This window comes from Cryptomeria japonica, chromosome 1 (assembly GCF_030272615.1).
Source record: "Cryptomeria japonica chromosome 1, Sugi_1.0, whole genome shotgun sequence".
Classification (NCBI taxonomy): domain Eukaryota; kingdom Viridiplantae; phylum Streptophyta; class Pinopsida; order Cupressales; family Cupressaceae; genus Cryptomeria; species Cryptomeria japonica.
In genome coordinates, this window is record NC_081405.1 from 78388868 (window position 1) to 78401331 (window position 12464).

At 32.6% G+C, this 12464-nt stretch overlaps 1 protein-coding gene across 2 annotated transcripts in view; it reads right to left on the bottom strand.

Annotated features, from left to right (window-relative positions):
* Nucleotides 1-499: 499 nt before the first annotated feature.
* LOC131041898 (uncharacterized) overlaps nucleotides 500-12464 on the bottom strand; it is a 198144-nt gene continuing 186179 nt past the window's right edge. For both annotated transcript variants that reach the window (XM_059208003.1, XM_059207974.1), the window contains exon 18: nucleotides 500-803. In XM_059208003.1, coding sequence (XP_059063986.1) covers nucleotides 741-803 — 63 coding nt within the window. In that variant the 3' untranslated portion in view covers nucleotides 500-740. The remainder of the gene's footprint in view (nucleotides 804-12464) is intronic.

A 12464-nucleotide genomic window follows, 5' to 3' on the forward strand; every position in this document is an offset into this window, starting at 1 on the left:
AGGAAAACTTAACATACTAATCGCATACACCACTAAATTATTTCAGATCTTGAAAAATTTATCATATATAAAGCAAACTTAAGATACTCAAGATATACAGTATAAATTATAGAAATTAAAAAATATGATAATAAAACCATATTCGCAATGATGGAATTACACCTTGTAATTTTCATACTAAAATTGTCTATATTTAATTTATAATTTTTTAATTAAAATTGATGATTTATCTTTTGTAATTTATAAACATGAAATATTATTTATAAATTCAAATTAAGATTAAAAAATACATAAATTAAATGCTAAAGATACTAAATTATAATTTTATTAAAAAAAATAAAAATTTGATAAAAAAAATTAAATTATACAAATTATCAATCAAAATCAAATTAGAATTAAAACAATATAATTCTAATCATTTAAGTTATATTCAAACATAAACAAAACTTAAAATATAACTAGATTTTCAATTCGAGTTAAATAGCATGCATATAATATAACTCCAACCATACAAATATTATTTTAATAATAAAACTTCAATTACATCTTTCATAATAACTATCAACATTTTACTAAAACTACCATTATACGATAAAAACTAATTTCTTACTTGCAACCATTTCAATGATAAAACCAATCAAAGGGAGTATATGTAATTCAATGTTCATCTTCTTCTTCTTCTTCTTATTATTATTATTTAATTATGTATTGTTCGGATGCAATACATGATTTTTTAAATTTCAATATTTGTGAATTAAATTATTCACCGATGATGGATACTTTGCATAATGTTGAATTTCAGCCTGTAAAAAATATAAAAATATTTGATTAACATGATGAAACGTATTTCAATAAAGCTTCTTTGTAAAAAGTATTTCTAATTGTTCAACTTAATAAGCAAGTAAGATGTATGTATTTAGAAGATGGCCCAACTTCAAATGTCTCTAAATTGAACAGCCTACAAATATATGAAAATAAAATCTTACATAAATGTGCCTCTCAAAAGTCCAATCCATAAGTTTAAAGAGTGGGAATTTGCAATTATTTCAAACATTGTCTTTAAAAAAATATTTTTAGGAACATAAACAAATTTAACTAAAAATATATTTTATGTTTATATATAATTTAAAACATGTTTTAAAATAACACTTTTACGATTTTATTTGTCTCAATTATTATATTTAATTTTAATTACTTATCATAAGAAAGATCTTAACTTTTATATTATTTATGATTTTTGTATTTAAATTTTATTTCTTATAGGTTCAATTAAAAGGGATCTATAGATCTCAAAGATTTATCTTTCCACCAAGTTCTATTGATTAAATATCCTCAATGTCATAAAAAGAGGAGACGATGGTCATTTTGTAGGTGGAAAATTGAAGATCAATGATGACATCTCTATGAACAACAAGTGCATTCCAACTATAGATGAAAATCTAGTAATCAATTTGGACATAAGAGAACTCACAAAGAGTGTATCCTTCTTGCATGGTAAGAATTCATGTAGTACCCTTGCCCTAATTAGATCCTAATCTCGGTTTGACCTTGGTTAGTTTACCATGTTATAATGTTTATTTGTTCTTCTGATTCGTGTTATTAATCTTGGGCTAACACTTTCATTATATGTATATATGCATACATGTATGACTCTTGGTTGCAGGTACAATATCGCATAGGTACGAGGTTCGTCTCCACTTGGATTCGCAGGTTTGAGTGTACCTCTTTGGTCCTTAGAAATGTGTGTTTACACATTAGTATTTTAGGGACTAAATTAAATAGGTCCCCTTTGTGCGATTAATCATTAATTAGATTTGCTCAATTTATTATATAAGCAAGTTTGATTAATGGCTATTTTCAAAATTGTAAATTAAAACATTTGAATGCATTTTGGGAGAAAGGTTAAATAGAATTGGAAAATTGAAAATAATTTTGCCATCATTAACATTTTGAAATATAAATGTTAGTTTTAGTTAGAATTGAAAAAAATTAAAATTAAATGAGGGAGAAAAGAATTTTGATTTTTAATTAGAAATGAATTTTTAATTGTGTAAAAATAATTTTACCCTAAAATGAGTTTTGGTCCAAAAAATGGTTTTTTCACCTATTTTCTTCATGAGATTTGAGGAGTTATTTTTGGATGGAAGAATTTGGGGCATTTTTGTGGAAGGATTTTAGCTCATCTTCAACACCTCAAGGATAGCATTCAAGGCTGTGGCTGCCTTTTTCTTTAAGAAAGCTCCTTCAATTTGGATATGAATTGAGCAATTAATTTAGCATTGAATCCTTTGTTTCATGGATGCAAATCCATTTCTTCAATTTGGGAAAGACATGATGTGTTTAAATTTAAAATTCTGTGTGTATATGGGAGTTGGGAAGAAATCCGAAATTCCTTTATGAATCTTGCAATTTGGTTTGTAGATTGTTAAATTAGTTGGATTTCATGGTTTTAGATTGAGTAAATTTGCTAATTTTACCCTTGAGAGAGGTTATGCTGGCAAAATTTTGCCAAAATGGGTTGCTTGGGAATGAAAATGTTTTTTTTTTAAATTGACTAGATCCATTCTCTGTTTTGTCTCAGAAAATTTCCGAGTCTATTTTACATTGGGGGTTTGGGTTGAGATTATTAAAAATACATATATATGTCTGAGGATTTGAAAATGAAATTTATTTCTTAGAGATTGATTGGAAATTTCTCTGTGACTGCTTATTCGGGGGGGAAATTTGTTTTAATTTTTTTTTTTAAATAATAATAAAATATTTTTTTTACGTGAGATGGGGGAGCCAAGGCTCAACCCCATCCTCATGCCCTGGGCTAACAAGGTGAGGAGCCAGGCTGTAAGGCCATGGCGTGGCCTCCAGACAACCGTAGTTGTGTGGAGTCCACGACATGGACTCCACAGCCTTTCCCTTTGGAAGGGAGCCCACATGGGTGGCTATTGTTTGTAAAACAAAAAAAAACATATAAAATAAAGTTTTTTTTTTTGGTAGTTAATAAATTTTATTTTATTCAAAAGTTTTAAATAATTTTTTTAATTATTAATTATTATTAATTGAGAATTTATATATATATATATATATAAATTAATACTTAATTTGTAATGTTATTATTAATTGTTAATTAGTATATATTTTATTAATGGTGGAATAATATATATATATATATATATATATATATATATATATATATAATTTGTATATTTTTTTATATATATGCAAGGAAGTATCATTCTAATTGGTAAAAGATCATCGACATTTATTTCCGTTTTAATGTATGTTTCCATTTTTGGAAAGTATGTTATCGTGTCACAAGAGAAGTGAATAGATTATTGTTTTTGAGCAAGTATGAGAAAGATGTTTTATTTTGATAAATGAATATCATATTTTTAGCTAATTAATGAATATTTGATTTTATATCATTATGTATACTGCATACATTATAATTATTATCATGTGATTTTGGTTTGGAAACTCACGATGAAGTATTTAAATTATTGTATGATGCAATCGAACTTTAGTGAGTTGGTAAACCATGAACGGCCTGTACCTAGACAAGGTAGATAGATTGCAATTCAAACTTAGATCCATTAGAAAACTGGATCGATTGTTGTGTGTAAACAATTTGAAAGAAGATCGTCTTTTCCAATCTATGCCTATGCATGTTTAATTTTCTGATATTTGCATTTTCTTAAGAAATGACAAGTCTTTGATTTTATTTCGTTGGACACTGTCGTATGATTGATTTGGGTACTTTCTTATGTCCTTGATCTCGAGTATTGACTATTTTCTTATGATGATGTTGTATCTGGCCATGTCCCTTATGCGGATGTTGAATGTTGATTCGTGGTTGACCATAGCTAGTTAGGTCTCTAGTTAGAGTACCGTCAGTCAGTGCACCTCGTATGATGTCTTGTTTGACCAAGTGGGTATTCCTACCATATTGAACTCTGTATGCTTGACCTGGTGTATTCCTTGGTTTTAGGAGTTTGTTGGTTTATGATCTAGTGTCATGTGGAAAAGTGGCTTTTGATTGGGGGTCGCGCCCAAAGTGGTTGTTAAGTAACCCATCGAAAGTGTGTCTAAATAAATGATAACCTAATAGCATATTAGAGAGTTTAGTTATTGAAAACACTAAGTAAGTTAATTGTGCCTCATGTATGGGATGAGTGCTAGTACAGACTCGACATGCAGTGAGAAGGCCTGAAATGGCAAACCATCAACCTTGTCCTCACGAAAGGATGTGTGGGTCCACATGAGGCTTGGATGGGCCAGAGGTTCGGAGTAGGTTGTCAGGGTAACCCAGTGGATGGAGCCGAAACCTATGAAGACCTACCAGGGTAACCATACCAAGTTATGTGATGACATTTGTCCCTTATGTTCGCTAGTGTGTTGTTGTGTTGTCTTTGATAGGAGCATTGTTGTGGAGTCGTCTTGTTGTTTATGCCCTTGTGAGTACCTGATATTCATGTTAGACCATTGGGTTGCTTATGATGGGATGCGAAGACTTAGTTTCGCGGATGCTCCAATTGATCTTTGTATTTGCTTCTTATTATGTTCAGTTGGATCCTTTTTCCTATTCAGGGATCATTCTTGTATTTATTGGACCGCTGTGGTCGTATGTATTATTGGTTTATGTACGTGTTGATGGCAAGATGTAAATGATGTGAACCTTATGTATTCTTCTCCCTATTATTTTATCAGAGGGGTCTTGCAGTTGAGCAGACCCGGAGATGTAGCCCACTAGGGGTGAACTCCGATATCATTTCGGTGTTATGTGGTGTTTATGGTCTTATGTTTCCTCTTTAATTTAGCATGTATGGATGACATTATGTTAGAATGTATAATGTGGATTAGATAAAGTTAATCTTAAATGCATGTATGTAGTCATCTTATTAATTGCAGTAAATTGGATCACGAAAGATTTAGATTTGAATCATGGAATGTATTTAGTTGTTGATAATGCATTTAAAGTATGCTTGGAAAGTATTCATTAGTTTTTACTTGAAATTAAAGTATGTTATGAAATTTAGGTGCATGACTTATGTTTTAATGAAAGTTTGAACATAATGTATGGTTAAATTTTATTGGATGAACTTAATCATGTTATCTATACTTTTAACCTCAATGGATGAACCTTATCATGTTATCTATATTTTTAATTATTGAAAAAAATTACCCTTGATCAAAGTATTATCTTGTCATTAAGTCAATCAACTTAATTGGATTAATTAGTGTGAGTTGAGGTAAGTGTTGAATTAAGTAATCACGTTGGGAAACTCTTTAGGTGTTATTGAAGTCTCCTGATGTGTTTTCTGAACTTATGGTATCTCATTGTTTTTCGTGTTGTTTAATTTATTTTTTAAAATATTTGCACTCTATTCTTGTGTTTTAGCTTTATCCCTTCGGGATTTCCTAGCGGGGCATTACAATTCAATTTGCATATTTTTTGGCGGACAACTTTCTCTAGAGAACTTGTGTACGTGGATTAGAAAAAACCAGAGAACCAATGTAAAATATGACATAAGATCATCCACCAAACAATTTTTTTTTTCTATCTTCATCAATGAATTAGATATAGATAGGGTTTTTAAGAGGCTTGTTTTTCTTAAAAATATGTTGGGCCTTCTATTAAACCTTTGTGTCTAGGTTTCAAACTCTTTTGAGGAACTTATCACCACCGAACTAGATTGGATTTGCATGTATGCTTTTCCCCAAGAACTTTGGATTTAAATATGTTTTCAATGTGACTACAAATTCCATGGGTGAAGCAACTAACAATACAAAACCCTACCATGAGAGATGGCTCTCTAGCTACTATGTGGAACTAGATCTCTCCAAAGCTTTGCTAAAGAATGTCATTTTGAAATTGGGGGAAATGGTATGGGAGAAAATCCTTCAATATAAGAGCATCCTATTTAGATGTAAAGCTTGTGATGATATGGTCACCTGATCAAAGAATGCCTAACTAGACAAAAGGAGGATATGCAAAAAAAAATCAAATATGAAGTGTCATTGTTGATGAAGGCTTCTCCAACCTAAATAAGAGAAAACACGATAAGAAATAGGGCTAACTGAAAAGGAACAATAGAAAAAAATTTAAAAGGAGACAAGAAAAGGCTTAATATTTTCAAAGAGTGTGGATTTTGAAGACAAATCTGTTCCAAAAACAATATGCAAAGAAGGGACTAACACCATAGGAAATGATCAATTCAAAGGACATTGCTTCAAAAGATATCTAGAGAAATTTTTGGAAGAGCATGTTTTCTCCTTAGAAGGGGAACAAAAAAGAGAGGGAATTTCAATAAATTGTGACAAAAATCTACACAACTCGATGGGGGAAGCTCATGTGACCTAATCGTATTTCAAAGAAAGGATTATTTTAGTTTGGACTAAGGAAACAAAGCCCCCCAACAAAGAACATGAAGACATACAATAGAAAAAGAGATTTAGAAATTTTTAAGTTGAAAAGAATGTCCAGACAAGATTTATGGTTGACATAGTAATAAACAATCAATCCCAACTAGAGGATATTTTGGTGAACACGAAGAAATCTAAATTTTTACAAGGAAGGCTATCTTTAAACATGAGAGGCCTAAATTGATTGCCTAAGAGAAGATTAGGCAAAAGGGTCTTGGTAAAATGCATGCTACACATTCTTCTCTTGTAAGAAAACAAACTAGTTCACCCTATGGAGGACCCCTCCCTTTTGTGATCCTACAAAGATACACAATGCTCCTTCTATAAAGCAAGATGAGATTCTAGTGGAATGGGAATTCTTTCAAACCCCTAATCCATGAAATTCAATCCATAGACGATTGGCAAGCTTTCAAAATTAATAGCAAATATTTAGTTATAAATTTTTTTCTTACATACGTTTGTATTCCACGAGGGAGCAAGAAAAATAGAACATTTGGGCCCAAATATATTCATACATATGTTTGATGGTTTTCCAACTTTTTTCTTCCAACAATTATAGGACTTGATTTTTGTAGATCTCCAAGAGTCGATTAAAGAATCAAAGGCTTCCAAATTAACGTTCAATCAAAGTGGAAAATTCATAGCTACATCATTGTGCAACATAGCCTACAAGGTGATCTCTAAAGTGATGACCAATAGATTGATGAAAGTTCTTCCTTGTATTATAAATGAGAAGCAAAGGTGGTTTTTTCATGGGGAAAACTAATTTTAGATGGTATCCTCACCTCTCATGAGCTTGTTCACTCCCTACCAAATAGAAAAAGGAAATGTATACTTATTAAACTATACATCTCCAAAGCCTATGATAAAATGAATTGGTTCTTCCTAAGTAAGGCTTTAGATAAATTTCCCTTTAACCAAGAGTGGAGAAAATGGTTAAGAAGTTGCCAGGGAATACCATAGTTTTTTATTATCATTCATGGTTCAACTGAAGGCTTTTTTAAAAACCCCAAAGGCTTAAGATAGGGGTATCCTCTCCCCCCCTAACTCTGTTTTTAGTAGGTGACTATGGACATGGGGTCCACTCCATACAAATTTATTTGACAATAAAAATTTGCATTGAAACTCTTAACTGGGTATGCATCAATATTACAAATTCCTTCCGAATTTTCACTTTTATTTGAAGATCTTAGTGTCATTTGACGCTTGAATTTATTCCTCTTTACATCTATCCACTCGAGTTCTGTCTAGGAAGAGGAAACTAGAACATGATTGATATTACCTTTTGAGCTATCTACACTATCATCAACCACCAAATTCATGAGTGAAGCCTTTGTTTCAAATTTCTCCACCGAGTTTGATGATATCTTTGGGATAATACAATTTGCATTGTTTGCAAGCACAACCTCCTATGAACCAAGAGAAGAATGTGAGCTTGGCTTTGGATCTACTAATTGATAAGTTAGGGAGGAAGCCATATCATTCTAAGTGTGTTGGGTGGGATACCATAGTGGTTGGACTGCACCCTAATCCACCAAGAGGGACTACTCTTTGAAGTTTTATTGCCTCACTTGTGATCTTACAACTTTTTGGTATTGGAAGGTGGAATGGTCCATTGAAAAACATTTCCTACATCTTAAAGGCATTTTCTTCATAATCTATAGGTTGCTTCCATTTTTGTTACCAACCATCAATAAAATTTATGTAGGAAGACCTTTGTATAGGTTGATTTCAACACATAACAAGAACAAGTACAGTTTTCATAATTGATTGTTTCTTTTGAAGTACTATGATACTTAGCTAATCCATTACCTATGACACACAAACACTCTAGTTCTGAAAAATTGCAAAGGGAGGTAGGGTAATCGTATCCAAAAATAAGTTGACAAGAAGGATAATGTGCATAGGTCGAAAGAAGGGAACCAAGGCCTAATGCATAAGAAACCTCCTTGATAGATCCATGGACTCACAAGTGATTAAATGATCGGAATTTGTGAAAGAATTCATATTTGATAAATGTGTTGATGGTAAGAGCTTGTATGCATTTTCTTGCAAATATTAGTTGATTCATTTGAGAGTGGATTACTAATATTATATGGAGAGATTTATTTTTTGTATCATTCCTAGCTACCACCTTTTATGAATATATTGGCTACAGTGTGTTGGTTGAAAATTTTGTAAACTTGTGAGGTTTACAAAATGGTGGTTTTAGCCACAATGTGTGAGATTAAATCTCTTCTATTTATAAGGGAAGGCTCCCCCTTGCTTATTGCTCTAAATAGTTTCAAACACAATTCTAACTTTTAATCCTATTCTAAACTTGGGCGTTACACCATCTCATTCTCTTTTTCCAAAATAGATGTTTATCCTTTTCTCTTTTGTCAGAAAGGATATTACAATTAAGAGCAATAATAATTCAGAAAACTACTAAGTTCTTAAGAAGTTCAACCTAGGAGCATATCAATGAAATTTACAAATAATAAAGAAACAAAGTTTCTATAAAAGAACAAAGTATTTTGTTGCTTCCTAGGATGATAAAATAGTAATGAAGCCCAAAGTCTTCAACGCACTATTATCCTATCAACCTTTATTGATGAATAACCTCTATAACCCAATATGAACCTTCTCCAAGATAACAAAATAAAGCTCAAAATCTTTATATTTCTATTTGCATACACATTAATACACTTTCACTATGATAACAAAATAAAGCTCAAAGTCTTCAAATTGTTATCTACTTACAAATTCTAGTTTGCAAATTATGAACTATAGCACAAAGTTCACAAAACTGAATTAACTCTACTCTTCAACAATACTTCTACACACTACTTTTACTCAATCAAATTGGATTCTTTAACAGGAATGACATAAGAACATTCTCATCAAGAAACACAATGAATTCAAAACAAAGTTTGAATGCCAAAGATGCTTTCCATTTTGATTGAATTTGCAAAATTACAAATGAACTCAAAGTTTCACTTTGCTCTTCACTTTGGCAAAGCCTAGTTGCATAAAGTCAAAAAGATCTCCTCTTTTACAAAGAGCACCCTCATATTTATAAAATAGGGGCTGAGAGAAAATCTAGGAGCTAACTATATTGACTTATTCAAAAGTACAGTCCTAGTTGACTTCGACTTGTACTTTTCTTACATGTAATTACATATTCCTAAGTTACATGTAACATGTCAAAACAAAACTACAATGTACATAACTAAGAACACAAAAATGATCTAAGTGTCTAGGGACACATCGTATTCCTTCAAGAAATCATCAAATTTTTTAAGAGAACTTTAAATTTCTGAATTATTAGCTCTTTGAGTGTGCTTGGAAATGGTACGGATTCAAATGATTGCATCTTCAATGCTTGTGTACCCTTTCTTGTGTTTCTTTAGGATCGTTCTCAGGTCATCAAGGATGGCTTGAAAATTTATCAGCTTATCTATGGAATCCAAAGTGAACTCCTTTTCCTCATTTTTTGTATTGACGATAAGACTAAATTCTTGAATGATATTGTCAATTGCGAGTATTTTATTAGTATCATCGAACAATTTGCATATCTTGTTTGAGATCTCAAGGCCTTTGTCCACACACTCTTTTTGTGCCTTCTACAAATCTTTGATCAAATTTTCTAGAGTGTCCATTTTATACTCCAAGGCCTCGCGTTCTTTAATGTACATTTCTCTTGTAGGAATGACACCATCTTCTATCAAGATTTCTGAATCAAAATATTCAAGATTTAACCATGCATCATAGTCCTCTAAAACTTGAAGCTCTTGTGAAAAGGTGTCCCATGTTTGGTCCATTTCCGATTTCATGTTGTCCAGGCTGTCAATTAAATTTGTGGAAGAAATCAAAATGTGAGTAGCATGAGAAAGCATCCTATCAATCCATTCACCAACAACTCTTCCTCATGTGCCTATATGCATACCTTCTTCATTGATTCATCATCAACTACGACTTCAACAAGTGTCACAACCTCAGATGATTTGGTGACCTTGATCAATACTTCAGTCAACTTTTTTGTACAACGCTTGTAGTGGTTTTTGGTTTCCCTGAGTCGTTCATACCTTTGCATCAAAGTATCCAAAAAAGACTACACATCATATTTTGCACCATTGTGACTTTGCCTTCCAAGATCAATCCATTTTGCTATGCAATCTTTTGGTTGAAATTCATCTCAGGTCTTACCAAGAAGAGGAGGATCTACCCTAATCTGAGAGAAAGTTTTGGCTTTCTTGACTATTTTATGTTTGGTGGCAAGTAACTGACTGAAATCAAAATCATCTGGAGAAACAAATATTTTTTCCTCTTAGATGTTGACGAGTCTAATCATGGAGGTAGACCTGAAGAAATCACCTGTTGAGATGTATCTTGATGTTGAACAACAGTGGTGACAATAGTCAGAGCACTGACTTGTACTGTAGGAGGAGTAATACTCTTCTATGTAAAATCATTGATAACTTTGTCCAAGTCAAAGATATCTTCTTGCATAGTTGTTGAAACATATGATAGACTTGGAAATGATGATAAAGTACCAAAAACATTCTCAATAATATAATGAGGAGTTTCCAGTGCAGACTCACTTGGAGTAGAAGAAGGAATCACCTGTACAGAAACATAAGACAAACTAGGAACAACATGAACCACATGAGTTGAGAGAGAACTTGACATAGTCACCAAGGAAGGAGTGACAATAGCAACAATAGGAGTTGACACTCTGGGAAGATCTTCTGGTGTAGTGTGTCCCCTTTTGCTGCGAGTTTCTCTTCTGCTTGTTGAATTGGTTCTTGTTCTAGTTCATCCACATCAATAGGTTCCTCAAACTCTTTTTCCTTTTCATTTCCTTTCCTTTGAGATTGGTTTGAAACCTTGGGTGAAGAGGACTCACCTATAATTTTACCCTTATCCTTCCCAATAGTGAACTTGATTATGGGAGTCTTCTTGGTAGCCTTAGGATCTTCTTTGTTCTTGGTCCTTAGCTCAGAGGTCTTCCCAACTAGACCTTGAGGATCTTCCTTCTCAAAACCAATCTCGAAAGGTTTCAGTTTGATTTCTTTTCCTTACAACCAAATGCTTGTGTTTGCAAGAATAGGCTGAAATATTTCTCTGATTGACTTTGATTCCTTCCTAGACCATTGAATTGACGGGAGTGGTGAATCAACAACATGCTTAGTTACATAAGAAGGATCAAGAACATCACCTACTTCTTGCATGTCATTAGGAATATCAGCTAAGGTGAGATTTCTTAACTTATCAAGGGTAAGTCGACTACAATCAAGCTTCCTAATATCTTCTTTTGTTCAACATTCAACCCAAATATCTTCTATCATGTGAACGTGACGATAGTCTCTCTTCAACCTATCCTTCATTCCCTTGTAGTCAAAGTCCTCCCTGCATTTGATCTTCTTCATTGTACAACCCAACCAATGCATTTAAGTTTCCATGTTCTTGGCCTTGAAAGAAGTGTTTATGGTATACCTACCAATTAAGAGTGGAAACTTGAATCCTGCTTTATGAGCATCTACCTGTTGAGCATGCACATATATGATTTTCTTGCATAGCTCCATGAGGACAATCTTGTCACTAGGGTACTTTGGGAGCATGTATGGATGATCATCATAATACCTGACTCAAATGAATGTGAAAGTGCGAAATTGTATAAATACAAAACCTTATTTGTTGACTATTTGGTAGGCCTCATCTAATATTCTTTTCTTCACCAAGTCTTTATTGAACATACACATATAAACTGCAAAGAAGGCATCATTGACCCTCTTGAAGTGATGCTTACTCTCCTGCATCGTGAGCTAGGAAAAGTACTTGTACACAAGTACTTGTCTACGACCCCCCTCTATAGACAAACTTGAAAAATGTCTCATTGAAGCAACTACATAGACTAGATAAGATGTCATGTAGAACTTCAAGGTTGTGTGAACCTTGGAGAGTTGATCGCAGATGGCATCATGAATCTCCTTCCCCATGTAGATCTTTGGTTTACCTTTCAATATGGTTTGAAGGTACTTGTACATCCATTCTTGAATGGTGCT